The sequence below is a fragment of the Pleurodeles waltl genome, chromosome 3_1 (assembly GCF_031143425.1).
Source record: "Pleurodeles waltl isolate 20211129_DDA chromosome 3_1, aPleWal1.hap1.20221129, whole genome shotgun sequence".
In the NCBI taxonomy this organism is placed as follows: domain Eukaryota; kingdom Metazoa; phylum Chordata; class Amphibia; order Caudata; family Salamandridae; genus Pleurodeles; species Pleurodeles waltl.
In genome coordinates this window covers 1855354565-1855367980 of record NC_090440.1, presented here as the reverse complement: position 1 = coordinate 1855367980, position 13416 = coordinate 1855354565, and the positions used below count along the sequence as shown (strand labels likewise).

General features: G+C 46.7%; 1 protein-coding gene across 1 annotated transcript in view; it reads right to left on the bottom strand.

Moving 5' to 3' along the window:
- The window catches only part of PTH2R (parathyroid hormone 2 receptor), a 1094265-nt gene that overhangs the window by 226580 nt on the left and 854269 nt on the right, over positions 1-13416 (bottom strand). Inside the window, exon 9 of the mRNA XM_069221390.1 lies at positions 3863-3929. Within this exon, the coding sequence (XP_069077491.1) occupies positions 3863-3929 (67 nt within the window). The remainder of the gene's footprint in view (positions 1-3862; positions 3930-13416) is intronic.

The following is a 13416-nucleotide window of genomic DNA, read 5'->3' as shown; positions in this document are numbered from 1 at the left end:
CAAGAGCATGCAATGAAACTGGTTTTGCAGTGACATTGTATCAAAACTGCATGGGGTGCATGGGTGTCCCTTACTCGCAGCGTGTTAACATTGGAAACACAGCTCCAAGCCACTCAACTGGAAGCAGTGGCTTACACTGAAGCAATTTAGAGACTTAAGAGTTCAATACAGAGCAGTAGCTTGCTGCCTGTAGCATCTCGGTTATAAGGCCTCCCTGGTGTTGAAGCATGCAGACGGACACAAGCTGAGTGGCATGTTGGTGTGGCCAATGTGCTCCAAAGTCCTCAGAACTGTGATGGGGGGATCCGTTACCTTATAAGTGAGGTGGAGAACTCTGAGGCCTTTGCTCAGTACTACAAAACACTCTCCTATCCCTGCCTGACCCACCTACGGATTGCCTGCAGCAAGACATTGCTGAGGTGAAACTTCAGCAGCTAGATCCCTGCAGTTGCAGAAACTAGAGATGCCCATGTAGCCTGCAGAGTTACAGGTTGTGATTTGCCAGATGGCCCACAATAAAGTTCTGGGCACCAATGGATTGCCTGTGGAATAGTACGTGTCTTCAAGGGCCATATTGGAACTGGCACCCAATTTACTGGCAATGTATATGGAGGCACACCAACGGGGTCAGCTACTGGACTCATAAACCACAGCTCTAATAGTAGTGCTGCCCAAGACAGAAAGAGACCCCCTAGAGATTAGCTCAGCCATCCTTTGTTGATGCTAAACATCGACTATAAGATCTTAAGTAAAGTCTGGGCAAATTGCTTGCCTCCAATTCTGCAGAAGTTGGTGCACCTCAATAAGTGCAGATTCATTTCTCATAGAGCCACGTCGTCTAACACCTGCAGGCTCTGCCACATTATGGATGTGGTTGCAGGGACAGGGGAATTGCTGGTGGCAGTCTCCCTAGACTTTGAGAAAGCTTTCAACACCCTGGGATGGTCATAACTACTGCTGGTCTTGGAAGGGACAGGTCATCAAATATCACATCAGTTCACCATTGACACTGGCACCAGACAGGACCGCTCCCTCTCCCCTGTTATTTTTGCCCTGGATGTGAAGCCACCCTCTTGCGAGTGAGGAGCTCTGCCTGGGGTATGGCAGTGGGTCCCATCTGGCATAAAGTGTTACTATATGCGGACTATGTCCTGGTGTACATGAGGGACCACAAGCATAGCCTAACAGTTCTCTATGCCCTTCTGGATCTCTTTAAGACCATGTCAGGTCTCAGAGTGAATTAGGTCAATCGCTGTCTTTTCCCTCTGCGGAGGGTGAACCAGGACACGGTGGAGGTACCGTAACTCACCCAGCTGCCTTGGCAATACAAGACATTCTGGTACCTTGGAGTGAATGTTTATCACTCAGACGGGAACCTTCTAGATAGCAACCATGGCAGGGCACAGACATCCCTTTGAAATTCTCTTGGCTTCTGGATGCGATTGCCTCTATCACCTAGGGGCTGCATTTCTATTGTGAAAATGCTAATACTACCATGGTTACTTTATTTATTCTCTGTGATACCTGTAATTCATGCCAGGGCATCCTTTGTTGAATTAAGAATAGTAATTTCTGACTTAATTTGGGGTGAAATGAAAAACCGAGTAGCCATAAAGATGCTGCAGTGCCCTCTGATGGAAGGGGGAATGTGGGTGCCAGATCTTGAGCTGTATTTCGCAGCTGCTCGGCTGGCTAGCAGGCAAAGTGCTATGAGAGGGCAGAATAATTGTGGGAGAGCTAGGAGACATGGGGCTGCTGGAATAGCTGCTGATGCCGGGTGGCCTGCCCTGAAAAATGGGCAGATTAGTGTGAACAGCCGAATTCTGCTGGAACAGATATGTCCTGTTGAGGCATCGGACACCACCCTATAGCCCACAGCTGCTGTTGTGGAGTATGCCTAGGATGGGAGAACTACAGGAGAGATATGACCAGATGTCCTGCCAATAGCCAGGAGTGACATGTGTAGGAGACATACACGGACAGGGAGCTATGTTCTTTCCTGGATCTGCAAGATACTCAGCCAGCCTATAATGCCCTAGTTCTTGTGCTCATGGACATCTGGGTGGCAGGACAGGTGGCCCCACCCTACACCATGGGTTGCGGTATATATTGACTCCTGGACTGAGATGAAAGGCTATCACAATGCTATATGCAGTGATACAAGCCACCAATGCAAACACTGCTCATCTCATCAAACCCCATTGGGACGCATGTCTGGAGATGGTTCTGTCGAACAAGCAGTGGGAGATGGCACTCAAACAAGTAAAATGGGTATCCTGTAATGCTCATTTGAAGTTTACTCAATTTAACTAACTACATCATACCTACCTTACTCCACATCAGTAGCGTAAGATGATCCTAGGGGTTGCGGGAGTGCATCTCCACTGTGAGCACCAAGATGTGACCTTCCATCATATGGCGTGGGACTGCCCCTCATTGGCACAGGTATGAGCACAGGCCATAGACCGCATATCAACCGTAATAGATGTGTGGCGCCCCTTCACACCCCTGCACTGTCTCCTTGACATCACTAAGCATATGAAATGCGCTAAACATTATCTTAAATTGACAGACTTGCCCATGGTCCTCTTCAAGCAGCTTATGGCCATGGCATGGAAGGCAGCACAACTGCCCTCAATTGACTGTGAGCTATGGGTGTTCCTTAAGTGGATGATGGCTGATGTGATGCAGATGTGAACGGGACCTACACACCAGGGGAGGAGGTGATGGGGCCACTGTGTGCAGCACATTCGTGATCAAGTTACAAGAAGCAGTAGATGCCCTCACCATATTGCAGACCTAGTGCACCACATATACTGGGGCTCTGCAGCAGGACACATGGGCTCCCACATACTGTCCAGGTACACAGAAATGTCTCCTTCTTTGACCTCCCTAGGGGCCGACATGCCAGAGAGGGTCCTCTCACTTTTTAACTGCTTGTGGGGTACCCACCCCGAGGGCAACAATGCCAGAAGGTCTCACTCCACCTCTAATCATCCACATCCCCTTTTTCCTAGAACTTCATCATCTCCCCTCAGCTCCGGCATTGATCTCAATAAAGTGTCCCCTTGATGACCATGAGGTCTCAGTTTCCCAAAAAGATTTGTTTTTTATTGCTTTGGTTGAGCATTGTGTCTCTGATCACTACCTACAGTACAGACGTAAACCTGGAGATATCCATGCTGAGCTACCCTGACCCACATCCCTTAGATAAGGATTACCCTTAACAAAATAGTACTTGAGTGACAACTGCCCACTGGAGGCTCCAGTACTCTGTAACATTTGGTTTGATTATGTAGGAACTGCCCCTCTTGTGGTAATTTTTGAACTGTTTGCTGATGCAACTGCTCCTGACTGTTGATGTTCTGAGCACTGATATTTTGACTACTGATGTATTACAATGAAAATACAATTAAAGCAATATATAAAAAAACAAGGAGCATTGGCGGAGCATGAGTGTGAGGGAATTCAGGGAGGATGACGTTTTTTGAAGGGGGCGCCAACTAAGATTGTTGTACTGGGTGAGAAAAGCACTGAAACCCAATGTGTACATTTACCTCTTACGATGTTTAAGCAGTTTGGAATGCACCTTCAGTCTCTTTGGCATTGTACAAAAGTGGTCATAATGATACAAAATACATATAAACAAAAAATAAAGTTTATTCATATGCCAAAAGCCTTTTTGTGGCAAATTAAAGAAGAGAGCACAGAGATAACATTTAGAAAGTGGGCCAACTAATTTCTCTGAAACTCTCAAGCAGACTTTAAAATCTGATTAACACTAACTCAAATCTTTAACCCTACTGAATTGAACAGAGTAAAATATCAATCATATATTCCATCTTATGGAAGTGAAACCTACCCCAATAGCAGCTAATATTGGTGCTTGGTAAATCCATTTGATTTCTCCTGCACTAAGCTCCCAACACCTGTGAAGTAAAACAATACATTTAAAAATACATTTTACTATTCATTCAACATGCCCTGATAGTCTGGTAGATTAAAATGCACTTTTTTGTTTATGTATAAAAACAGACTAAACTTTACAAAGTAACCCAGTTTAAAGAATAATTTAAACAATATTGGTTTAATTTGTGGCACTATTTTTGGAAAGGTCTTCAAAACTAACAAAACGTGTTCGGAATGTAATAAGGCCTTTCCATTAAAGCACTTGTCACACATTTAAGATTTTAACTTGCTTCATAAACCCCAATTTAGTGCATTACATTACACTGCAAAGCATGCAAAGCTTTTATCACGTAAGTTCACAAACTTTTTGATTATTAGCGTGATTGTGAAGTATCCTTCTTCAGCTACACCTTTGTTCTTGCTATTGTGAGTTGCTGTAAGTACCTTGAATACCTCTTGAGATATATTCTGAGATTGTTTTGCCACTAGCACACAAGCTTCTTGTATGTTTATCTTGACCAGCTGACCATGGGCATCAATTCACCAAAATGACACATGTAGTGGAAGTAACATAACTCGCCACGTCATTTAACCATACTCTTTCACATAAACACACTCTCATCTGCAAGCATGTATACAACACACATTCAAAAGCATTTTTACTTACCTAGCTGCCAGTTAGGGTCATATTCCAGCTAATTGTACTCCATTTTTATTGCACAAATAGTGAATAATATTATGCACTAATTAGGTAGTAAAACAATTGACAGAAAACCAGGAAAGTTGGGCCCCAACTGATGTCCATTAGGACAAACTTACCTTGTATTTCAGGCACTCATGTTGCCACCTCTGAGGGCAGAGGTCGCAAAGGAAGTGTCAGGGGTCGCAAGAGGCAAGCCAAGGGTCATAGTTGTGACCCCTAGTGACCCCTAAATGTCCATGCAGCTGACACTACATGGAGATACAAAAGCATTGTGTAAAAACTGGGTGAAAATCTGTAATTATTTTCTCTTGAAATTTACAATATAATCATAGAATCAAACACAATTATGCTTTTAGTGTGGAATGAGGCTTTCCAGTATTATAAAGTACTTTTTGTAGAGTGGCATAGCTTTCATAAAATAAAGCTTTGCACGGTCCCAACAGAGGATCGTTTTGTTAAGAAAATGCCTCTAGGTGAGTGTTTTTCTATTGAAACAAGTCTCCCAAGTCAAGAATTCTGCAGAAATGTGAGAATGTTCATTAAATTTTGCAAATGACTAGCTTCATTAAAATTCTACAAATACCTATGAAAAATATACATTTTTATACACTCTCTATTCTTATTGCTTACTTTGCATAATTACAGCATGTTTTAGAACAGAATATGTGAGCAGGAAAGCAAATTAGTATGCAGGAAAAGTTGTTCTGTACAGGAATATCCAGGAGTCGCATGCGCACTGCTAGTGCTACTGCTTCCCATTTAAGATTACCTAATATTATTGAAGACACGATGGCAAAATTGCCCATTAATTGCATCCCCAAATCCAGGGCCAGGGCAGCCCAGTATTCATCTTGAATTTGTTTTAACACTTCTGACAAGTGTTGGTGTACCATGTGAAGTAGTATAGAGTGTGGCAAGAACCGTGCCCCAAGTAGTGTATTACTGTGGGAACATCCCAAATGGCAAGCACATAGTGAGATTTCTATGTTTAGCTTGAAGTCCAGTATGACAAAATACTGCCTCCAAAACATTTATTTTTTGAGAAAACCAGAACGGAATTACTTCCCGTATGGTGGGTACCTTACCTATAATTGAATGTACAGTTGCAGGGTTAAGGCTTGGTATGACCGTGTTGAGTTTCATTAGGGCAGCACTTACTGGGTTAGTATTCAATGTTTGCATTACAAACTATACTAACAATCTATATATTTCTGTAAGCTCAATGTATAAGAATCGAACCTCAGCTACCGCCAAGGTGCCTGCATCTGGATACAGTCTGTATATGGACAATAAAGGCCAGGTAGGACCATCATCACTCAGAGGACCTAATCTAATGTGTAGTTTTGTGTGGGGTAGGGCACCATAAAGCCAGTTATAGTGGTCTTGAAAGGATAGAAGCATCTGTAAGTATGTGTACACTCTGTACTGTGCAGGTAAGTTAGCAGGTGTATAATGATGAAATGTATTAGTGTTCCCATTGACTGCTGGAAAATCGACCCAAGAATAAAATGTTTCTGCTCTATAGGCTGAATGAGCCTCAACTACAAATGTAACAATCAATCAATCAGATCAGATGTTTTAAAGTGCACTACTCACCCATAGGGTCGCAAGGCTCTGAGGGCTGTATCCTCAGAGATCAGTTGAAGAGCCAGGTCTTGCGGTCTTTCCTGAACTGAGTCAGCGATGGCGACTGTCTGAGATGAATGGGTAAGGTGTTCCAACCTTTTGCTGCCAGGTATGTGAAAGATCTTCAGAGAGCGGACAGGTCTGGAAGGGGAGCACCACGTGATGCGATGGTTGAAGTAGCTAGATCTGCTGTCGTGGAGGGCTCTGTTGGCGTGCACGAGGAGTTTGAAGTTGATTCTCTTTTCAACAGTGAGCCAGTGGTGGGTTTTCAGGTGTTCTGTGATGTGCTCTTGACGGGTAACTTTTAGGACGAGTCTGGTGGCGGTGTTCTGAATTTTTTGCAGCTTGCTCAGGTTCTTCAGGGTTGCCGTAGTCAAGTCTGTTGATGATTAGAGCGTGTGTCATGGTTTTTCGGCAACCAGTTGGTATCCATCTGAAGATCTTTCATAGGAGTCGGAGAGTGTGGAAGCAGGTGGTGGCAGCGGAGTTGACCTGTCTGGTAATGGTGAGCTTTGAGTTGAGGATGATGCTGAGGTTTTGTGTGCGGTCTGTGTACTCCCGTGGCCTGTAAGGTCATTGGACAACAAATGAGCAGTGAGAGGAGGTTGCATGTTTACTGCAATTAGCAACCGCTGTGGGTTCACCATGGTAAATGTACCTGTTCAGAGATAAGGACACCAAATGGGGATTGATCCTTTTAAGGTTCAAGATTGAACAACCTACAGCATCGAATAGGTACTACCTACCTAGCTGAGGAGGAAATCCTCAATATCACATATGTCTCTGTGTATAGTATAGAGATGCCTTTAGTATGTAGTGAGATGGAAATACTCAGGAGGATCCAAAAATCAGTGCTTGACCAAAAGTTGGCAGTGCCATGTTGAATTGGTGCTCATTGTACCCATGAGCCTGCTAGATTTGGGCAGCAGCATCTGAGTTGTGGGGAACTGAGTCAAATCCCACACCATGTAACAAATGGCCAGCTAGCAGCACCTCACCTTTGCCCGAGAGCAGGGATGATTTGTGGCAACCAGGCACATGACATTGTGACTTCTCAGGGAAATCGTGGTGGATAAGATCTCCTCCTTCTCTCTCAATTACATTAATCTCACACATACAAAGACAAACAGAAGCAGGGAATAGTTCAATAAGATGTTTTGAATCAGCTGTGTCTTAGATAAAATCATATGAGATGCAATAACTAGAATGATGAAACATACTAGAAGCAAAATGATAACAAGAAAAGTGAAACAAGAAAAGGTCCACCATGCTGGCACTATACAAGATGTATGAATTCCCCTATGTTACTACTGTTCTTTGTTAAAGCACAGCAGGATAAGCCCTAATACACCCTTCAGGAGCCTCCCATCAAGACATCATCTCCCATACCGAATATAACTGTAGATGAGAAGCCTGTTGTCTATACCCATTCCCATATAGGCCAGGAAACATGTAGTCTCAGTGAGCAGCTTTAACGAAGTCAGACAGCATGCAGTTATGGTCATATGGCTGGAATCTCCCTGTAACGTGTATGGGACAGAGAGATGTTTTTATTATAAAATAGCTAGTGTTGTGAGAAAACGGGTCACCACCTAAAAATACGTATGTTTCTGTGAAATGTTTGAGACTCAATGTACCACTTGTGCTGCCAATCCTATCACATTGCAGCCTTGAAGAAAGCACAGAGTGAAAGAATGTTGTGCTAAGAAATGTAAATGCTTTCCTAGGCAAAAGGACGGCAAGATAAAGGAAAATAAAACATCACCACAAATGTGATTGTTTCTAAAAGAATATATTGAAATCAAATGAAATGTGACTGGCTAAAGGGCATAGGTAGCCGGCCTGGTTGCTAAAATAACATGCCCACAGACATCACTAAATTGGCTCCACAACAATACTTGTGAAAATCATTATTCTATTGTCAACTGTGAAAAAAACTCTAAATGTACAATTAAAATAAATATGTTCTGAGGTCAATTCTTGAATTATTCTTGGCATCAAGAGGAAACTGGAAGTTTTGTTGTGAATGATCCCTTGTGTATCCTTTTTCACCTAACCTATTCTAGAAAAGGAAACAAAGCATATAGGCCCTCATTACAACATTGGCTGTAAATCCCGCTTACCGCCATGCAGAAGACCACACCACACACCGATGCGGCGGCGGAATTCTGCTACAGCTATTACGACCCACAGCCCGGAATCTGCCAAAATCCAGACACCCACACAAGTCCACCACACCAAAGGTCAGTGATAAATTGGCGATAACAAAACCTCCACCGCCACACCAACAGGAATACGCCCACACTATCACGACCCACAAATCAACGCGGCTGTCTTTCAACTGCGGTATTCCATTGGCGGTACACACCGCCGCACTCAAAATACACACACATTTACAAAACACAACCACATTGGACAAATCGAAATACACACACCTGATACACATACACACACCACACCCACACACTCAATACAATATAAAACACACACCCACATCACCCACAAACCCCTACGACAAAAATTGAGAAAGAAGCCCAGAGAAAGACACCACCATCAACAACACTAGCATCCACAAGCACACAACACCATTACTCACACAACATCCACGCACCTCAGACACCACACACAAACACATCCCCTCACACATCACAACCAACACCACCACACACATCACCCATACCACATCATGGCACCGCAAAGACACCCCAGGTTCTCTGAGGAGGAGCTCAGAGTCATGGTGGAGGAAATTGTTCGGGTGGAGCCACAGCTATTCGGATCACAGGTGCAGCACACTCCATAGCTAGGAAGATGGAGCTATGGCGCAGAATCGTAGACAAGGTCAACGCAGTGGAACAACATCCAAGAACACGGGATGACATCAGGAAGAGGTGGAATGACCTATGGGGGAAGGTGCGTTCTGTGGTCTCAAGACACCAGATTGCAGTTCAGAGGACTGGCGGCGGATCCCCACCTCCTCCCCCACAACTAACAACATGGGAGGAGCAGGTCTTGGCTATACTGCATCCTGAGGGCCTCGAAGGAGTAGCAGGAGGAATGGACTCTGGTAAGTCAAATCTTAAACATTACATCCCCCACCCTACCTGCATGCTATCACATACCCCACCCTCACCCTCACCCCATCACTTCAACACCTCACATATGTCCCACTATCACAACCCACACATCCCAACACCAAGCCCTCATGCAACACCAAAGCATGGACACCCATCACCAAAGCATGTCCACTACAGATACCCACACAGATCCCCAAACCAATTATCACACAATGTCCTACACAAGAATGCACCCACCCATTACACACAATGGCACACACAGAAGCAATAATCATGCCTTTAAACCCCTGCAGGACCCCTTCCCAATGTCACCGGACAGGAGGTTCCAGACATGTCCACTCCCCCCAGAGAAGAGGCCCACAGTGATGACAGCAGCTCTGTCCAACTGGATCAAGATGACCAGCCCGGCCCATCTGGGACCTGGGGACAGTCGGTTCCCCAGACACCAGCACAAGCCACCACAGAGCCTCCCCCCTCAGGAAACACCAGCACAGCACCCACCCAGCGGGCCTATCCCTCTGTCCCCAGGACACGTCAAGCAGCAGTGTGCCCACCACTACAGGGAACCCAGGCAAACCCACCACCCTAAGTAAATCAGGGACCTGAGGGCAGTGGCAGTGGGAACACGGTTCAGGGGACAGAGGCACAGGAAAACTGGGGAACTGGGAGGACTGCTGTGCGACATGGGGAGGACAGGCCCAGGGAACCCACTCTCCACGAGGCCCTCTTCAACATCATGGGAGCGTACCATCATTCCCAGGAGACGATGGCAACGGTACTGGCCAAGTTTCAGGAGACCCAGCGGCTGCAGGAGGAACAGTATCTGGGGATCAGGGAGTCCATCAACACCACCCTGGTCAACATTGTAGGGGTGCTGAAGGACCTTGTGAACACCAGGAAAAACACTGTGGCACAACAAGGGGCCCCTGACACTAGCCTGGATGATGAACAGCCCACCACCTCCGCCGGCGCTAGCAGACAGGAGGCACTGCCACAGGACCACAACACCAGCACCCCACCCCCTGCAGATGGAGAACCACCCCGCAAACGGTCCCTGAGATCCAGGACAAAGACAGAGAACAATGCCAAGACCCCCGCCAGGAAATGAGACCCCCCTGAATGTCATCTTTCTGTCCCACTTCATCACCCTGTCCATCCATCAACTGCCCTAGCTCCACTTCCTATGCCCCTTTGGACAATGCACCTGTGAAATAAATAGACTGGACTCTGCCATGGACAATCCTCCACCATCACCCCTGCCCATTCTACAACCCCCTCCACTATTTTGCACGGAAATAAACACCATTGAATCACAAAACAAGCTGGAGTCAGTCTGTGCTTTCACAAATGTGTATTTGCAATAACTATGGAATATAGCAATGTCGATTGTATTGTCAACATACAGATGTAAACAGCTCTAGTTCATGAGGTAATATAGCGGAGGTCACACAGTGGGACCCACATCTGTGAAATGGAAAGGCAAAGTGACAAGTCAAGGTCCATGCACTGGGTGAAAGTGACAGACATATGATGTGTCTAACAATTGTATGAGAGGTGTGAGGCAGTGACATCTTCCTACCTGTGTCTCACTGTAAGTATTATTGGATAACGTTGTTTCTGTTGTCGATATCCTCTTCTTCTGCCTCCTCTTCTTCACAGTCCACAGGCTCCACAGCTTCCCAGGACCCCCATCTGGACCATCCTCCTGCAGAAAAGGCACCTGTCATCGCAAAGCCAGGTTGTGCAGCATATAGTAGGCCACATTGATCTGGTACACCTCTTTGGTGAGTAGTAGAGAGAACCGCCTGTCATATGGAGGCACCGGAACCTGGCCTTCAGGAGGCCGAAGGTCCTTTCGATCACTCTCCTAGTTTGCCCATGCACCTCATTGTAGCATTCCTCTGCCCTTGTCCTGGGATTTCTCACTAGGGTCAGTAGCCATGACAGGTTGGGGTACCAAGAGTCACCTGCAAATGTCGAGGGAGAACTGTTAGACACACATAAACCCATAGGGACAAACCCAGACCCAGACAACTATTCACAGGGTATAGGGTCCTTGTCGTCACCTATTAGCCACACACAATGCCTCTGGAGTTGACCCATCACATAAGGGATGCTGCTATTCCTCAGAATGTAAGCGTCATGCACTGATCCAGGAAACTTGGCATTCACATGGGAGATGTAGTGGGCGGCCAAACACACCATCTGCACATTCATTGAATGGTAACTCTTCTGGTTTCTGTACACCTGTTCACTCCTGCAGGGGGTACCAAGGCCACATGTGTCCCATCAATGGCACCTATGATGTTGGGGATATGTCCCAGGGCATAGGAGTCACCTTTCGCTGTAGGCAAATCCTCCACCTGAGGGAAAACGATGTAGCTGCACATGTGTTTAAGCAGGGCAGACAACACTCTGGACAATACGTTTGAGAACATAGGCTGGGACATCCCTGATGCAATGGCCACTGTTGTTTGAAAAGACCCAGTTGCTAGGAAATGGAGTACTGACAAGACCTGCACTAGTGGGGGCATTCCTGTGGGATGGCGGATTGCTGACATCAGGTCTGACTCCACCTGGGCACACAGTTCATGGATTGTTGCACGCTCAAGTCTGTAGGTGACTATTATGTGTCTCTCTTCCATTGTCGACAGGTCCACCAGCGGTCTGTACACCGGAGGATGCCGCCATCTCACCACCTGCCCCAGCAGACGTGCCCTATGGAGGAAAACACCGAGCACAGAGTCAGCCAACACTGAGGTATTACTAAATGTCATTAGCAAACATTTGTAAATCCGCAATGTGCCTGTTACTGTGTGTATGCAAGGCTTAGATAGGTGTGACGCAGTTAATATTAATGCCATGTGGCCCCTTGAAATGGCGGCTGCCTGAACTGTAAGGTGGGACAAGGGGATATGAGGTAACTGCGCTGGCGTTCTACACCGTCGCGGTTGGCGGTCGAAGACCGCAGAGCAATCCTGCATTGGTTAACATTGGACCCTATGGGTCCCAGGAGCCAATGACGATGTATGCCAGCGGTGACGGTATGCACCGCCGCGGACGTGATTGCCATTTTCTGTCTCTTCACTCACTTGATACCTGACCTTCAACAGGAGAGGACCTACACTGCAAGTGCTGCCGTGACCTCAGTCTGGAAGCGACAGGGGCTCATGTATCTGGGGAAAGGGCCTCTGCCTTCACATCGGAGGAGTTGGAGAAGTTAATGGATGGGGTCCTCTCCCAGTACACGCTACTCTACGGTCCTCCAGACAAACAGGTGAGTACTCTGTGAGTATGCTGCATGGGCAATGCCTGTTTGGAGTGGTGTGATTGGAAGATACATGGGGGGGGACTGAGGCCTGCATGTGTGGACGGTGAGTTTATGTGCGTCAGGGCAAGGGTGGGAACATGGGCCAATGACTTTGACGGTCCGGACAGTTGAAGTTTTTCCTTTTCCCCGTACGATTCCTCTAGGTCAGTGCCCACCAGAAGAAGGATATTTGGCGTGCCATCGCCAAGGACTTCCAGGTCCTGGGGGTCCACCATAGACGGAGCACCCACTGCTGTTAAAGATAGGAGGACATTCACCGCTAGAGCAAGAAGACGGAGGAGGCCCAGCTGGTGTTGGCCTCCCAATGTGAGAGGGGTGCCCATCACACCATGACCCCCCTGATGTTCCGGATCCTGGTGGTGACCTATCCGGAGTTGGATGGGCGCTTTAGGGCATCACAGCAACCACAAGGGGGTGAGTACCCTCACATCCATCTGACTCTGCACGCATTATGAGGTGTTTGGGTGGAGGAGGTGGGCAGTGGGTTACCATAGGCCATGGCGAGCTTTGTAGGCAAGGACCCGTTGTGGCTATGTGGCACCCCACCCCCAAGAGCCATCTACACCTAGTCAGGCTCCTGTGACTTCCGTGTGTGCAGCAATCGGGCATAGGCCTTGTACCCCATGGGCATGTGATTAATCTAGGAACTCTAAGTGCATGGCGTAGAGCAGAGGGCTGCTGTGTCTGTAGTGTCCGCCAACGGTAGTGATATTGCATGCACTGAACATGTATTTTTTCTGTCTTTCCCCCACCCTTTTTGTGGTCTCCCTGTT